General features: G+C 32.6%; 1 protein-coding gene across 1 annotated transcript; it reads left to right on the forward strand.

Annotated features, from left to right (window-relative positions):
* The first annotated feature begins 9,945 nt into the window (after positions 1-9,945).
* On the forward strand, positions 9,946-11,217 carry LOC129309041 (aspartic proteinase nepenthesin-2-like). Its single transcript, XM_054950382.1, has one exon. It carries the CDS (start codon positions 9,946-9,948, stop codon positions 11,215-11,217), a length of 1,272 nt encoding a protein of 423 aa, XP_054806357.1.
* Positions 11,218-19,095: the final 7,878 nt, after the last annotated feature.

Raw genomic sequence — 19,095 nt, forward strand, 5'->3', positions numbered from 1 at the left:
GGAGTTTTATTTAGATGTTTTAGATTTAAAGTTTTTAAAAATATGAAGAATATAATAATAACATAAAATTAAGCATGAGCTATATAAATTTAATTTAGATGATTTAGATCACCCATATAGTTTGCTAACTAGTTTTTTCTTCAAAAAATTACTTTATATAAAATATTATTGATTGATCTAAATTTAAGTTAAACCGGGCCTCAACTTTTTTAATATAACTTTTTTATTTACAAGACTTCAACTCACAAATTTGTTTTAAAGGATTTTTTATTAAAACTCAATTAGTTAGCTGTTAAGTAATTGAGACTTAGGAGTGAATTGTGAGCTTTTTATTTAAGAAAAATTAGAGGAAGCCATGCATTTATTCAAAATTTGAGATAACTTTACAAATTACAATAATAAGTCTCCTTTTTTTTAATATTCAAAATTTGTCCCATAACCTTTATATTTAACAAACAAAATTTATGTGTTTAATTCAAACAATAATAGTTCTCATGTCTAAATATGGAGTTGGATTTCCTCCTTTATAAAGGAGAATATATTAAAATTTAGACTGTTAAATTATATTTGATGATTTAAATTAGATAATTTTTTAAAAATATAGAAGGAGTAGTAAAGGAACAATGTATATATGGGAGAGCAGTTTCTACTCTCTTTTTCCTTTACTTTTCAATCATGATTATTCATTAAATTTATAATTAAAACAAATTCATTTAATAAAATGATATCAATGGTTTTGGAAAGTTGAGGGAAAAAAATAAAGGGGCATTTTCATATGTTGCCCATTTCATAAGACCAAGTGAAAGAAATATCCTCTCTTTTCTCAAACTTAAAAAATGGCCTTTTTAATATTTATTTTATAATTAATTTACAAAACTATTCTTTTAATATCTGCGTTTTGCAAATACTAGAAGATTCAAAATACAAGAAATCTTTGGAACGAGAGAGAAGATGCGTGAGAGAGATGAACGTAAGATAGCAAAGTAGTATGAGAGAGCCACATTTATGACTGCAAGAGACAAATGCAATGTGAAATACATCCACAGAACGGAGCACGTCGGCAAGGAAATAGAGTTACAGGTTCATGAATTTTATTTTATTAGTTTAGGTATTTGACTCTCTGTGATAAACTAAAAGTTCAAAAATATTTCTGGATTGTATTTGATCCATTTTGGACAAATGATTATATATTTTTTGTGTTATTAATTCACAATACTATATCATTGATATACTGTTATATATTGCTGATATACTATCGCAAATCAACATAACTAGATAATTAGATATAAACTTGTTTGTCATTGATATACATATGTATATCAATGATGTAGTATCATAAATTAGTAACAAAAAATACATAATTATTTGTCCAAAATGAATCAAACACGATCCGTAAAAAAATTGATATTACCAAGACATGTGAAAATGGTGAAAATCTGATGTAGATAATAGATTCTAGCCTAGTCTTTTGTTTCTAGAAATAAAGATTCCTCTTCAATGTCCAATGCCCTCTCCATAGTGTTCTTAGGAAAAACAGAGAGGGAGGGAGAAGAAAAGCTCTACGATAAAGAAAGGCATCGATGATTTTATATTCAAAGAAAAAAAAGAAAAGATTTAGTCAGTTAAGGATTAATTATAATAGATATATCATGTTTTAATAATAAATTTAATTTGAGGATAAAAAAGTAAAATATGTCTAATTAATTTTATAAATAAGCCATATTTCAAAATATTCAAAAATCTCATCCATAATTTATGAGTGCTGTATTTTTTGAGACCATTGAGCTAATTTCCTCAAAAACAAATAAATGAACTCCTCCCATAGACATTTTCAAACTCATGCAAGAACACTCCCTTTACTGTTTAAGGTATATTTGGTTGGGAAGTTTATGGTTTAAAGTTTAGGATTTAAAGTCTCCAACGACTAATTTATGAGTCTAATAAATTTATTTCAAGGATTAATTATAAATACAACTCATTTATGAAAGGAAAGAAGATAAGTTATTGAGCTAACTATACACATCCAATTCTAACAACTTTTTGCTATTACATTCATTATTTGAGAGCTTCATTGATTGTATATTTACTCTTAATGAGAGATACTTAATAGCAGTAATTCATTGATCTTAAACTTATTATGTTCTTCCTTATTTTTTGTACCTGAAACAGATAAAGTTAAGGTTGGGAAGCTTAAGGGGATTTGCAATCATTGTTGTAAGGGAAAGAGTTTTAAACTTAGTAAGAAATGTGACAATATATGACTATTCAATTAGATGTGTTGTGGTCTAATTGAGTTTGTTCAAGTGGTTCTAGGATTATTGGCATTGGTTGGTAGGTTTGGACACCCTTATGTTTGTTTTGAAAGGAAAAAAGACAATGTCATGTTCGAGTGTCTAACTTTTAAATGGTAAAGTGTTTGGTTGTGAAACCCATACCAATAGCTAAGTGGCTTAAAGAGCTGTGTGTGCACACCCAAATTAAACATCAAATGGCAAAATGATATACTTCAAAAGTTAGTTGGAGCTGCTATCATGACAATAGTAATGAGTTGTGTGCCGCAATACATTGCACAGTGAGAGGACTCTCCTCTTTGTGCCATTCACCGTGGTGGTGACACATGCACCACGAATGATATTGTAATTTAGAAGGTGTCCAAATTATCCTCTTTTGATCTTTATATGTATTAATTTGTGTTTTCATACTTTCGTTATTTCCTTTAATTTGTTTTAAATAATGGTTTGAGCTCAAACATTATTTCTAAAGGGTTTTTTGGGATCCCAACTTTTAAACTTGATTTTGAATCCTTGTATTATGATAACCTAATATAAGGAATTAATTAATCTTGATTATCATAACGGTGTTATGTACTGTGTTCTAATAATATCAAGGTGGACATTATAAACTCCATACCATCATATCCAATTCAAGAGGAGGCTTCACAACCACAACATCATTCTAAAGCTTAAGAGAGTACTTTGGTAGGACTAAAAAGGAAGGAAGATGCAAGTTGAAGTAAAAGACTATGATGCTAAAGACTTTCCATTCCCTCAAGCATAAATAATAAGCAAGAAGATGGACAAGGAAGCACAAGATAAGGAAATTCAAAAGATGTTCAATAAGGTTGAGGTAAACATTCCTCTCATGGATGTCATTAAAAAATTTCCTAAATATGCTAAATTCTTGAAAGATTGCGCACTAATAAAAGAAAATTTAAATCTAATACTAGAGTGCAATTTGGTTTTAATGTATCTACCATACTTAAACTCCAACTTCCCATTAGATGTCAAAACCCTAGTTCTTTTACTATTCTATGTCAAATTGATAAATTGAACTTTTCACATGCTTTATTAAACTTATTATTAATGTGATGCCTAATTCTACCTATTGTTCATTGGAAATTAGTTGTTTGAACCCTATTAATGTGGTAGTTTAATTAGTCGATAGGTCCATTAAGTATCTTAATGGGTTGTTGGAAGATATCCTTGTTAAAGTTAAAGAATGTGCTTTTCCAACTAATTTTTATATTCTTAACATGGCTAATGAAGGTGGGAATGGTGATGGCCTAATCATTTTAAGGAGACCTTCCTTGAGAATGCCAACATTATAATAAACATGAAATGAGGAACATTGTCAATGGAATTTAGTGGTATAACTATTCACTTTAATGTTTTTGAGGCCATGCGCTATCCTTTTGAGAATTACTCTCTTTTAGGTTTGAATGTTGTGGATGTATTGATTGATTATGCTTGTGACTCACATAAGATTGCCTTGACTTCTAGTAATGATAATAGTTCCTCTCCATCTAGTTCAAATCTTTCTTGCTCTTGCTTGGACAATTTCAAATGCCAAAATTGTTTGGATGTTTCTTCTTTGTTGCTTGAATTAAATGGTGATTGTTCAAATATGCAAGATGATGATGATGAACTAGCTAGTTACTTGCTGGATTTCTTTGAAAATTGTGTTTTTATTGGCCAAAATAAGCTTGAGGAAGGTTTTTGTGTTGACTTTATAGGTATCAAGCTACATATAGCCAACAAGAATCTTGAAATTAATGATAAGATGATTTCCATGCATGTGGTTAGAATGGATGGAACACTTGTGAAGCTTGAAACAAAGGTTGAACAAGAGGAAACAAAGGCCATAGTGTAAGGTAATGTTCTTACAAAGCTTGGTAAGGGAGTTGAAGCTAAAACCAATAAACAAGAAGCAAAGTAAGTGGCTTCTCAACCTCAAGGATTGAAGTCTAAAAGTACATATAAAGGTTCAGAACTCAAGAGGCCTGTTCCTTCACGTGCAGAACCTCCACCTTTAGAGTTAAAGCCTCTACCTTTCAATCTCAAATATGCTTATTTGCTTGATAATGAGAAGCTTTTGGTAATAATTTCTAACTTTTTGGCTTCGAGTGAGGAATATGCTTGGTTATGTATGATGAGAAAACATATGCATACTTTAAGATGGGCATTAGGTGATATTCTTGGTATAGGAGGCTAAATAATGTGACTAGAAAAGATCATTTTTTATTTCCCTTTATTGAGTAAATACTTGAAAGATTGGCTTGTAAATGATAGTATTGTTTCCTTGATGGTTTTTATGGCTACTTTTAGATTCCTATAGCACTGGAGGACCATGACAAGGCAACATTCACTTGCCCATTTGACACATTTGCATATAGGTGAATGCCTTTTGGATTATGCAATGCTCTTGGGACCTTCCAATGTTGCATGCTTAGTATTTTTTGTGATTTTATTGAAAATTGCATGGAGGTCTTGATGGATGACTTCACTATTTATAGGGATTCATTCGATAATTGCTTGTCTAGTTTACATAAAGTTTTAAAAAGATGTAATAAAAAGAAACTTGTCCTTCATTTTGAGAAATCTCATTCTATGGTGGATAAGGGAATTATTATGGGGACTTGATTTCTAAGAAAGGCATAGAAGTAGATAAAGCTAAAATTCATGTCATTTCTTCTTTGCCACATCCTACTTGCATTAGGGAGTTGAGATCATTCTTAGGCCATATGGGCTTTTATAGAAGACTCATTAAAGATTTCAACAAAATTGCACTTCCACTTTCAAAGTTATTGCAAAAGGATATAGACTTTCACTTTGATGATTCATGCAAATCTAGTTTTGACATGTTAAAATCCATTCTTATTCTCCCTTCCATTTTGAAAGGCTCCAATTGGTCTCTTCCTTTTGAAATGCAATGTTAGTCTAAAAAGATGGTAAAAATTTTCATGTGATTACTTATGCATCAAATACCTTGGATGATTCTCAAGTCAACTACACAACTACTAAAAAAGAGCCTTTTGATATTGGGTTTGCTTAAAGAAATTTAGATCTTATTTTCTAAATTCTAAAGTTGTGGTTTATATAGATCATGTAGCAATCAAGTATCCTTTTAAAAAGCCAAATGCCAAACCAAGGCTTATTAGATGGGTTATTTTGATGTAAGAATTTAACTTAGAGATTAAGGATAGAAGTGGATCCCAAAATCCTCAAGATGAGGTATATTATATTATTTAGTAAATTATAGCCTTGTTGTTGATACCTTTTCAAATAAGTCCTTACTTGCTTGATGTTAATTTTAAGTCCATTCTTGAGTTTTGTCATTCTCATGCTTGTTTTGGGCATTTTATTTCTAATAGGACAGCTAGGAAAGTCTTGGATTGTGGTTTGTATTGGCCTACATTGTTTAGAGATGCGCATTCATATTGTAAATCTTGTTTAAATTGTCAAAAGGTGGGAAGTTGGGGCAAAAGACATGACATGCCAAGAAATAAAGTTTTATTTTTTGAAATTTTTTATATGTAGGGCATTGACTTTATGAGACCCTTTCCTCTTTCCTTTGGCTTTAATTACATTTTACTTGCAGTTGACAATATATCCAAATGGATAGAGGCCATTCCTACAAGAACTAATAATATCAAGGTTGTTTTGAAGTTTCTAAATTATAATATTTTTTGTAGGTATGAAGTTCTATGAGCACTAATAAGCAACCAAAGCTCTCATTTTTGTAATAGCTAATTGATGAAGGCTTTATTGGCTAAATATGAAGTGACACACAAAGTTTCTAAACTTTATCACTCACAAACGAATGGTCAAACTAAAGTGAGCAACAAGGAAATTAAAACAATTCTTTCCAAGGTTGTGAAGACTAATAGAAAAGATTAGAGCACAAAGCTTGAGGATTCTCTTTTGTCTTATAAAACTGCTTATAAAACTTTGTGCAAGGTTTATTAAGGCTTTATTCCAACTTTAGGGGAGTCTCATCATAACCATTTGAAGGATCCACCATGACTAAGTTGTTTCTCTCTACTCTTACTTTTTTACCTTTTACATTTTATTATTACCATAATTTGAATTGTTGGATTGGATGAATTATAAGTATAGGGAATTCATTTTAGGTTGTGTTTTTGTAGTTTTTGCTTTTAATTTGTTGATTTTTTTTGATGGCATGTGTTCTTGGTTGCTAAAGCTTCATTTTCACCTTGTTATATCACCATACATTGCCATTCAATTGCAAATTGCTTGCTCTCTATTGTCAAGGCACTATCTAACTAGTGTCATGGCACTACTAGCAAGTTCCCCCATTTTTATGTTGACATGCTCTCTAGTGCCATGGCACTTGAGTCCTTTATTTTTTTTCTAGAACAACACCTTCTCTAATGTCATGGCACCCTTCAGACAATGCCATGGCACTAGTGCCATATTTTTTCTATCATCATTTTCTACCTATTTCATTCATACAACAACAATAACTTTCCAAAGTCATTAATATATCTTCCCACTATACTCCTACCATTGCCAAGGCACCAAGGTTTAAAAAAATCAATAATTTTTTTAAAAAAACTTTTCTCCCACTTTTTCATTGCTTCTTTCTTGATTTCTTGTGCACATGTTTTTAGTCTAAGTTTGCATTAGGGGCAATGAAATGACTAAGTATGGAGGAGCGAACCAAAAATATTTTTAGTTTTTTTTTTCTTTTGTTTCTTTTAATAAAACAAAGTTTACAAAAACTTCATTTTGTTTTTTTTTGTTTGATATTTCACTCCTTGGATTATGTTTGATGAAATGATTCAGCTTTTATCTTGCATGAATTAATTTGGATAGCATAACCCTTGTTGGAAGGATAATTGAGTTTAATTGATTCCTTTTTAGTGTGCATATATCCACTTATGCTTTTTCACTCTCTAGAACTTGTTTCTATTCTTTTTCAAGGCTACATTTGCACTTTGCATTATGAAGATGATTAAGGAATTCATTAAAAATAGCTAGTTAGCCAAAAGGCCAACCCTAATTGTGATTTTATTCCTTGCAAGGCCTTTTGAGCTTTCTAGTTCATATTCTTTTATCCATTCATGCTCATACTCCTCACTTTCTCAAGAATGCATATTGATTCATAATATTACTTTGTTAAGATAAATTGGCATATCTTGATTTTAAGTGGTGAATTTCTATTTGTTCATTTTTTAGTTGTTTTTGTAGGGTGCAAGGATGAAAAAAATGTAGTTCAATTGTTTAAAGAAGAAGAAGAAGAAGAAGAAGAAGAAGAATGAAGTGAGAAAAAAATAAAGAAAAAATACAAGGAAAAAAAAAGAAGAAATTTGAAATAAGAAAGGAAAAAAAAGGATGTATAATTGTGAATAAAATCCCTTGCTACCTTGTTAGTTTGTATTGTTTGAATGATTTTCATTACTTGAAACTTATTTATGCCTTTAAATCTCACATTTGGTTTGATTGATATATGCATCCATTTCCTTTCATATGCATTCTTACATTCCCTTTTCCTTTACCAACGTTACAACCAAATGAAAGTCTTTTTGATTCACAAATGCATTTTGCTACAAGTGGTGGAGATTTATAATTTTGACAAGCCTATGGTAGGGTGATTAGATAAGTGGATTTGAGTCAAAATTAACCCTAAACACTAATGAGATGAGTGCAAACATTTTTCCTTGTGTGGCTATCTGATTTTTGATTCATTCTTACTACATGTTGTTATCATGGAATTATTCTCTTTGCATGTTGATAATTAATTGGATAGTTGATTGATGAATGGTCATTAGCACTTGATTTTGCAACTTCAACATTTTGTTTTTCCAACTTTATTCTCTTTCTTATCTTGGTTCCATTTTTAAAATGATATTGCCCGAGAGTGCAAAAGGCTTAAGTGTAGGGGAAGTGATAATTCATATATTTTATACACTTTTATCTCTCTTACAAGACCGCTAGTGTAGATCGAGATTAGATTGCTAGTGCTGACTAGGACTAGATAGCCACATGTGACCAGAATCAGATGGCTGGCTCCCACTATGACTAAGACCGGACCCCTGACTTTAATTAGGACTAGCAGTCTCGTCTCTATAGGAGTCAGTCATCTAGTCTCGGTCGTTGCTTGTACTCTGGTCTTGGTTGGTACCAATAGTCCAATCTTAATAGAAGTCGGCCCTTTGGTCCCCGATGGCATCAGCAATCTGATCCTGATCGGCAGTGGAGGTTCGTACTAGTCATCGCTAGCTACTTGTTTCTAATGGAAGCCATCTGTTCGGTCCTAGTGAAAGTCGGCGCTCCAGTCTTGGTTCATTAGTGGTCCAGTCCTGGTGAAAGTTAGTCGTTCGATCCCAGTCATCGCTAGCAGCCCATTCCTAATGGAAATAGGTCGTTCGATCCCTATCATCGCTTGCACTTCGGTCCAGTCGGCGCTAGTGGTGTAGTCCCAATGGCTTGATTGTCTAGTCCCATTCATGGCGGTCGTTAGGTCCTGGTCATTGTGTTCGGTTTGGTGCTACCGGCGGGCCGGTCAAATTACAAAGAGATTGAGATAAGATTTAAAATAATAAAAGATTTAGAAAGGACTTCAAATTACAAAGAGATTGAGGTAGAATTTGAATTTAGATTTGAATCATTGTACATTTTTAATTATCTAAATAATAGATTTAACTCAAATTTAAATTCAAATTCATATCCATCCAAATATAGTATAAGGGAAATGCTCCATGGATGGTACCGTTACCTAACTGGAGAACCACGTGATGTAATAGATCAACAAGTAGCCAATCCGAAACTTGCACATAGGACTCGTCTCACAAATCACAGTAGTAGTATGAATTAAGGGGCCAATTGTCACAACATCTCTCTCTGTAACTGCAACGTGTTTCTTTGGGGATCAATAAAAATTTACATTTATACTCTTAATTTTATCTGATTCTTGATAGTAATATCATCTATGTGTGATTGAAAATTACTACTAATATTTATGCCAACTTTTTATCCAAAACAACAACCAATTCGCCAAATTTCTAATGTGCTTAGGATATGTTTGTTTTGGATTGAGTATGGCGAAAGCATGATTTTGCTTATTGCTCGAAGCAGCTCAAGAATGTGGTTTTCATGTTGATATACAAGTAAACAACACATGCTCACATTTACATGGAAATGGAACCGCAACATTCGCATTATCTATCTAAGCAAAGTCGTTAGGTTAAAAGTAAAGGCTGTCTCCCCCGAGTTAACTGGCATGTTCCTAGAAAAATCATTCTTCCATGTCCCGAAGGAATCATGCTTCTTATGTTAAGCAAATATAAGATTTAAAAATTTTATATATGTATATGCAATACAAAAAGTTGTATTATTCATAACTCATGAACAATATGATTTTTTTCAAATATCATCCAAGGCATGAGTCCATAATTTTGTATAGATTCAAGAATATAAAAACTCCATAATTATTTTCAAAAATTAAAGTTAAGAAAATTTTCAAAGAAGTACTTTATATTATAAATTTCTTACAAAATAATAAATATCATGATATTTGATAATGAATATGGTTATTAAAAGTAATTCACGCTCCAAAACAGGTATAAAAAAGCCACCTTGCAATCAGAACTGTCAATTTTATTCAAAAGCCAGGTGATGAAGTGTGTGTCGGCGGAGAAACAGCATGGCGTATCCATGGAACATCGTAATATTGAAGCTGAAGCTTCTTATTCTCGTCACCTCGTCAACTGTATTACTAACAAACCCTTCATCTCATCCTGCTTCACAATCTCTGCTTACAATTCCTCTGCACAAAAAGCTGAGACTGAAGCAGCAGCCTCACTATCATCCTGAAAAAGTAGAAGCAACCATGAACTTGTACCCAAACGTCAATGGCTACGCGGTGTTCTTATGGGTCGGAACTCCGAGCCAAATCCTCTTAGCTCGGATCGACACAGCCACTCATTTCACATGGGCTCAATGCCAGCCTTGCAGCGCCTGCTACCCACAGACCCGCCCTCTCTTTGACAGTCGAGCATCTGCCACTCTTCAAGAGCTTGCCGGGGACTCCCCTGCTTGCACAATCCCTGACATGCGAGACGTCTTTTTCTTTCCTCAAGGCTCTTCTTGTCGGTTCAATCTAAAATATGCAGAGCAATCTCGATCCTTAGGAAGAGTCGTGATCGACTTGTTGACTCTGGTTCCTTCCAACACAATCCTCGAGCAATTCGTCATGGGTTGTGCAGATTCTCACGAGGGTCCCTTCAGTACTCACTTTTCTGCAGTTCTTGGGCTGGGTCGTGGTCCACTGTCTTTGCAGAGCCAGCTCCGTGCAGAGGCATTTTCTCTATGCCTGTCATTGGAAAAACCCTCTCTTCTGAGTTTCCATGGCGCCTCGCCTCCAAAAGAAAACTATGATAGTAACTCTATTGCGGTTCCTCTAAGCCAGAAGGATCGATATCCTCACTATTACTTTGTGCAGTTTGTGGGTATAGGTGTTGATGGGTTCATGCTGGATATTCCATCCAGGGTTTGGGGGTACGGGCTGAACTATGATAGTGGGGTAATTGTCGATACCGGGTCGAATCTGATGCGTTTGCCAAGCGAAGCGTATAGTGTTTTTGGGTCAGAGATCAGAAGGAAGATGGGGAATTTTAGGCATAGATTGGTGGGGCCAGAGGGGTTGGAGTTTTGCTACGACGAAGAACCTTCAAGTGTTTACCCAGAAATAGAATTGTATTTTGAGAATGGGTCGATCGAAGGTGAGAATCTTGTTACGTTGAAGCTGAGTGATGAGCAGATAGTCCTAAGGCCAGAAGAAGGGGTGGTTTGCTTAGCTTTTAGGGAAGGAAAAGATCCGGCTTTAACAGTCATCGGGAACATTCAATTACTGGGGACACTATTGACATACGATCTGGCCAAAGATCTTGCAGTTTTCACACCCGGAAAATGCTAGATGATGATGCTGTTGTGTGTGTGGGGGGGTTTGGATTAGACAAACAAAAGAGTTACTGAACAAGGACATCCCGCAGTTTCAGTTACTGCTCACTGAACTTGAGAAAGAGCGCTAACTTATCTAGCCACTTGATATCAAAATAAAGCACATGTAGAAACCTTTTTCCTTCATTTTCTTGTGGACTCCCAAGTTGTCAGCTTGCAGGATTGTTAAAAAACGAGGACGTTCATCCTCTCCCTTTTTTTTTTGGTTTTTTGGGATAAAAGATGATAGCATAATCAAGAAAGATTACATAAGGTTTTCCCTATGGAGCATATATCTTTCCCTTTCTTCCATCCCTACTAACAAAAGTCGATAAAACTTAAAGACATTGCTTTGATTACCCGTATCATGGGCATGTCTAGTTAGAGCAGTAGCCATGCTAACGAAGTCTCTATGCTTAATGTTAACGCTTACAGACTAATTTCTGAACAATAAATTATGACCTTCTCGAATAATATTCTAGAATGGGTACGGTGTCCCTTTATCTCATCACGTGTGATCATAAGATTGATAACTTGAGTACAATCAGTTATGACTATAATATCTTTGAAACCTTTTTTTCAGCACAGATCCAAACCAAAGGTGAGAGCCATCACACATGTGCTTGGACAACTACTAAATTTCTCTTTCTTTATTGTGACCTGGTTATATTTGGCTAAAAAATAAATCATCCACAACCTTTTTTTACCAATGTTGTCACAACTATACCGGACCAATGGGTTTGACACTTTGACTGATTAGGCTAGTAATTGATCATATGTCCCATTTGGAACCGATAAAAATGGTCAAAAAGTGAATGGGCAGAAAATTGGTCAAAACTAGTATTTTCTTTTCTTTTAAAGGAAAATTTTCAATCAAGACCGTTTGATTAAACACAATAAAGAGCCAGTCCCTTAAAGTTTGAAATTTTCCAGTAGATCAAGAGTAGTAAAATAAAATTAAAATGCAAACCAAAACTATTTCATTTTCCTTAGTGGCTTAAGCTTGTTAAAAGATACTTGCAAATTTTTCATATTGAGGTTTTTATTTTTCATATTGAAGTGGTTAATTTTCTTATCAGAATTTTTTGTACATAGAGTTTCACTTAATTTTATTCTTAGTATTATTATTATTATGGTAAAAAAAGTTGTCAATTTCTCATATTGTAGTTTTTCATTGTCCATACTGAAATAATTATTTTTCTTAAAGGAATTGTTCGTGCGCATAATTTCAGTTGATTTTATTTTTTGTTCTTTTATCATGATAAACATAGTTGAAAATTTTTCATAATGAAGTTTTTCATTTTCCATACTGAATTGATTAATTTTCCCACACAAGTTCTTAGTGTGCATAGTTTTACTTGTTTTTATTCAAATTGTCATTGAAATTGTTCATTTCCTATGCTGTTCTTGTTAATTTTCCTACCAGAGTTTGTGTGCATAGTTAATTTTCCACTTGGGACGATGACCTAATTCTAGTTTGCATTTTAATTTTATTTCACTATTCTTGATTTGCAATGAAACTTCAGACTTTAAGGGGCTCACTTTTTTAGTATATTTGGTCAAGGAGTCTAAACTAAAATTTTCTCTTCTTAAAAAGTATTCAATAACCCAAAATTATATCATTTTTTTATTTTTTGTTTAGTGTTATATATACTTGATGATTCATTAGTGGCTTTGGTTAATTATGGAAGCTTGTAATAGCTTAGTTGGACAATTAATCTCGCATACTTGATGATTTTAATTATCTGTAATAGCCAATAAATAACAATTTGGGTTAGGCATGTATGAGTAGTGGCGGACCTAGAATCCATAGTCAATGGAGGGTAGAATTTTTATTTTGGTGAGGCACAAATGATATATACTCGATTGATACCAAATTTTATTTGCCTCATATACTGAAAGCAATAAATGGAACCATATGAACTAGGTTTTCTACATGTACAAGAGTTTAAGACCCCATCCACTTATTTAAATAATAATGATACATCTACCATGTATACCAACTTTATTTGCTAAAAATTAAAAAAAAAACAAATTGAATATATAAAAGTAGAAATTGTTTAAAACTATATAAAAGGATTTTAGTAAAAATGTCAAAAAATTTAAAAAATAAAATAAATGATTCCACTAAAAACGTAAGAATTGAACGGTTTGAACTAAAAGTTTAAATTAAAAATAATCATTCATAGTATTTAAAGTATTCCAAAATTGCAATCCTCTCTCACTACTCACAATTATAACTTATAAGAAATCCTATTTCATATATATTAATTTTAAATGATTCCACCGTCAATTTTACTCTTTCAATATCTTAAATCTAAAGTCCAATATCAAATTTATACTTCTTTTCTTACAAACTTTACACCCCCAACCCCCTTCTTAGACTTACATGAATGTCATCTTCCCCTCCCTCTATTTTCCTCTTTTCTTGTTCCTCTTTTGATCATTAGGTTCAAAACTAATATATCAGTGAGGGCAAATTAAAATCCAATTCATATTTACGTTAGGTGTCACAAAATTGAGGGGAGACAAATGCCCATCCTCACATATATGTAGAATCACCCATGTGCATAAGATTGTGTTAGTTTGGCATGCATGAAATTAACATAAACAAATATTACAAAACATATTTGGGCACGTATGACAATATATAGATAAATATTATCATCCAAGTTGTTGAACTTTGGTTTTGAAGATTAAAAAAATAGAGAAGATTGTTTTTGTAGATAAGAGTACATGGCTAATTTAAGGAGATTAAGTAGCTATGTGTAAAATTCTCTAGCTTTCTTGGTCCTCTTTTTTTCTTCTATCCTTGAAATATTTTTTTGAATTATTTCCTGTCCTTAATTTAGTTTAGCTCGAACTAATCTTGTTTAATCTATTGGTGAACTAATTCTTGGACATACCAATATCTATAACTCCTACCGGTATATCTTCATCCTATTAATATAACTCCTTCCTACCCAAATGTCTTAGGTGTTAGTGTACTTGTCATTTCTACCTTTATGCATGGACTTCCACTGGTATGACTGTTTCCTACCCAAAGATATCTCTTCTATCGAAATGTCTTAGCCTCTCTTCACCTATGAGTTCCATAGGTATATCCCATTTCTATTGGTATATCCTACTTCTATCCAAAGACCTATCTTCTACCCAAATGTCTCACATGTTATATATGTAATGTGGTATTTCTATCGGTATGCTTATGACCTACCCAAAGGTTTATTTCCTACCCAAATCTATTAAGAGCTATCGATATATATCCGTCAAAGTTAATGCATTTTACGTAAGTCCTTCTAGTATAACTCTCTCCTACTTGTATGTGTCTTTTTCTCTCTCTCTCTCTTCAATCCTTCCTACACATACTAGTATATACCCTTTCCTACTAGTATATCTTTCAAGAATTCTCCTTTGTTTTTTGCTTCCAAAATAGAGTAATTTCGAAACTCATTCATACTCAATCCTCTTCCACTTCCATGTGTTGGGTTCTCACTTTTATCTACCTAGAATTCTTTTAAATGCTTTTTCAATCTTTGATTATTTCTTTCTACTAGTATAACCCTGCTCTACTAGTATCACTCTCTTTTACCTTTTGTCATAGCATTTAATATATATAGCCGTTACTTTCTTTAAGGCACCAACAGCATGCAATCCTTCCAGAAAAGCACTATTTTATTGCCTCAAACTATGCAAATCTCAAAGGAAACAAAGATGAAGTATTCAATGGCAAATACATAAGCCTAATAGATCTAATTCAAGAATCAACTATAAATAGGACTCATTTATGAAGCGAAGATGCAGAAGTTAATTAAGCCAACTACTTGCATTTATTCTCTAACAACTTTATATTATTGCATTCAATATTCTAAGTGCTTCACTGATTGTATATTCACTCTGAAAGAGAGTTTTATCATAGTAATGATTCATTATTGAATTCACTTTATCCTTCTCTATATTTCTCATATAAAATAGAGTAACTTAAGCTTGGAAAGCTTAAGGAATTTGTAATTACCTTTGTAAGGGAAGAAATTCAAACTTAGTTAAGAGTCTCGGTTGTACTGAAACAACTAAGAGCCTAGTTTAATCTTGGTGAATGGTAAGAAATCTTAAAGGTGCCTTGGGGACTAGACGTAGGCTCAAATGGATAAAGTTGAACAAAGATAAACTCTTTATGCTAAAATTCTCTTCTCCTCACTCAAATTTATTTGCTGAAATCGTTCCTTCCTTATACTTATATTTGTTTAAATTATTTTTTAATTTTTAATTAACCCAATTCACCCCCTGTCGGGAGGATTTACGCAAGTTGTTTTTTCTATATGTATTATTTAAAAATAATTTTTTTGAATAAAAATACCATAGTAAATTGTGTAAGGTATAACAATTAGTTCATGTTAAAGCTTATAAGACTTATGTAACCTATAGGCAGATCAACAAAGATCATAGTATCTAAAATATCGTTAGAAGCTCAACTAGCAAACCAATCTATGCTTTTATTCACTTTTCCAAAGGTATAGTCGAAAATTATCACTTAGACTCTCATGACCTAATCTTGTTAATAACATCTGAGAGAGGGTGATTCTAGGTGAGATCATACTAAATAAGTGTGAGAGCTTCAAGCAAGTTTGAGTAGATGTTGACTTTGGCAAATTTTCTATCCTAATAAAGGATAAGTACTTCAAGAAAAATATATTTTAATTGTAATCAATTCGACTACAATATGACCATTGATTAGTGAATGAGTGTCCTAACTAGCTCAATATATTTAGTCTAATTCTAACACCATTGAATTTTACTAGGGGTCAATATTATAACATCTATTTCTAATCCTACATTAATAATTGATTAATGAATGAATTAGTAATTTAATATGGGATTAGAATTCTAGATAGTGAACTGTTGAGTTGACTTATTATGATATTATATGAGTAGATATGAGTAAAAGAACAGCATCCCCAAGTAGAGCATGTGAGTATAGTGAGGATTTTCCTCATTGTGCCACGCACCGTGGCTGAGGATGAGTGTGCCGTGACACATGATATAAAATTTTGATAAATGGGAACATGTCCAGCTTGTGAAAAACAAAAGAGAGATAAAGAGAAGGGAGATCTAGCATGTAGAAGAGGTGAACCTTTGCTAGGGTAATGAGTTTTGAGAGAATGGGTAATATTTTTGACTTGTTACTTATCGGGTAAGTCTTGTACTATCTTAACCTCTAATCCTACCTTATTTTCTTAGTTTTAACTATTGACAAACTAAATTTGAAAGTTTTAAGGAGATGATTTCTTATCCTTTAGTAATAAAAAGGTCCTATGGGACTAAACTAGTACTTTGTGACATGTTTGAGTCGAAACGATAAAGCTTTGAAGCCATAGGCATAATTTTACCTAATTTAGAGAGAGCGTTGTGAGAGAAATCTGACTAGGTAAAGGTTAAAGCTTGTATGGAGTGGAAATTAGTTGTAATGCATGTGAGTGAATGTGAATAAGGGAAATGGTGTTGATTTGGTATTAAATTGTTGTAATGGGCACCTTTAGTCAATAGAGTAATTGACTCTGGGTGCTTAAATTGTGTAGATTCTTACGTGCAATGAGTTGAATAGCTAAATAACCTTGAATAGGGTTGTGGAACACAAGTGACCCTTTCTATTGAACAAAAGGGTTGAGATAATTATATAGTTTGTTATGTTTGTTAGCTCACATAACTGTGTAAAAGTAAATGTATTATTATTTTATGAGGTTTTATGCATGAGTTTACTATGAAAACAAGTTTAGCGTGAAATTGATTTATGAAAAGAAAGTTTAAAGATATCTACCTTTAAATGAATATATATATATATATATATATACATGTGTGTGTGTGTGTTATGTATAAAAGTGTGTGGTATATATGTGTGTGTGTGTGTGTGTATATATGTATGTTAGGTATAAAAGTGTGTGGTGTAGAAATATGAAACTTATATGAAAAGCTTGATTACAAGGGGTTGGAATTCACCTAGAGTATGTAGGAATATGTGTGTATGGAGATGTGAGTGAATAAATCTACATGGTTAAGTTGGTACCATGGGACATCCGGTATAGCATATTATAGGCTGTTATCATGGGTAATTCAGTACAACATATTATGGGACTATTACCATAGGACATCTGATCAGTTTGGCAACCCCTAGTGCTTGTTAGGGTGCAATTAAGAGTCAACAATGTCTCTATTATAAGTTTGTGACATGGGGGAAACCATAGTCCATAAGTAGGATAGATTTTGGCCGTGTGTTTATACCATTGAAATATGCTCGGATTAATAAGTGCTTGATCCAGTAGAGCCTATAGTTTTGCATATGGGAGCTTTGGAGGATCGGTGAATATATGATCATGTTGTTGTCTTGATTGCATGAAATGATTTCTGATAGAAAGAAAAATTATGTTATTTTGACCATATAAACTATTGAAATTGTTTTTGATTACTTTCATGCAGTTATCTATGTTAGTGAACATTTATGAGCTATATTGGTTGTAAATGAGTTATATAAGTGAGGGGAACATTTATGAACATTTATGGGCTATATGAGTATATATGCGTTAGATTTTGATCTCATCTGTGGTTATTTACATTTTTCAAGTTCTAGTGGTAGTGGTGTGAAAAGGAATGAATTGGGTTAAGAATACTTGATAAAGCCTTGTAAGAATCGGTGTAATGAATTTGTATGTAAGTAGTGGTAAATGTGTATATACATTGCCTTAGGAAACATGTGCATTTTACTATGAGTTTTTGTGGTGTTTAGTGCTTTGATTTCCTTAACCCTGTGTATATAAGTGTATATGATAAAAAGAGAGTATGGGCTAGTGGATGAATGATAATGTGTATGGAAATGATGAATGTGGAATATGGATGTGAAATTTGGCCTTAGGTATTAATGAGATTGAGAAATGTGAATTTGCCCAAGTTATGTTTAACGGGCAATTTACAGGCCAATTATGTGTATGCATGTTATATAGAGTATATGATTAGTGAATCAGGTGTACATTGTCCAATTGGATGTGATTAAGGCTCTAAACATGGCTAATGACTTATGGTTTCAATTGGAGATGCTTAAGTGGCAAATTTTGATTTAAAATAGTCAAAATGCTCTTGGGTGTTCAATTTTAAAACAATATATTGAATTTTAATGAAACTAGTGTCATTGATTAGATTTTGAAATAAATTTTGTGTGGGCGCTTGAATCACCCCAATCGGATATCGAATGCGAAAACAACGCACTTCTGAAGTTTGTATCAGAATCTAAAATTTAATAGCAGATTTTGATACATGCGCCGCGGCGCATGTATCAACAAAGGACCACATGCTACTGTGCATGACACAAAGTGGGCAGCTGGGGTCTTTGTGCCACATTCCGTAGCGCATGTGACACAAGCTACGGCGCATGGCCCTTTTTTTGAATTAATTTAGTTTATTTACACATGTTTTCTAGTTGATTTTGAGATGATATTGCATAATGCTTTTGCTATGTAATATTTTATAACTCGTATATATATTATTAAATGGTTTTAGAAATGTTTTTATATTAGGATCCCAAAATTTTCAAAGTTAATTATTTTAATTAGTAGTTAACGTGAAGGTTTATATGGTAATATCATCGAGGGCATTACAAATATCACTTAAGAAGTCCATACTATAATTTATTTATCCTAGTTTGTTTAACAAAAAAGGAGAAATTAATGGATGCCACCTTGGTGAAAGAATTTGGTGTATGAAATGAACACTAAAGATATCTAAATTGGATGGTCCATATTTAATATAATCTTTTTTTCATATTTTTTAATAGGTTAAAGTTTTAACAAATGTAGAATTTTAAAAATAGATA

Source organism: Prosopis cineraria, unplaced genomic scaffold (assembly GCF_029017545.1).
Source record: "Prosopis cineraria cultivar Desert tree isolate PC_DT_omini unplaced genomic scaffold, ASM2901754v1 PC4, whole genome shotgun sequence".
In the NCBI taxonomy this organism is placed as follows: Eukaryota; Viridiplantae; Streptophyta; class Magnoliopsida; order Fabales; family Fabaceae; genus Prosopis; species Prosopis cineraria.

Coding starts and splice junctions, on each gene's coding strand:
- LOC129309041 (XM_054950382.1), top strand. CDS start 9,946: ATGGCGTATCCATGGAACATCGTAATATTGAAGCTGAAGCTTCTTATT.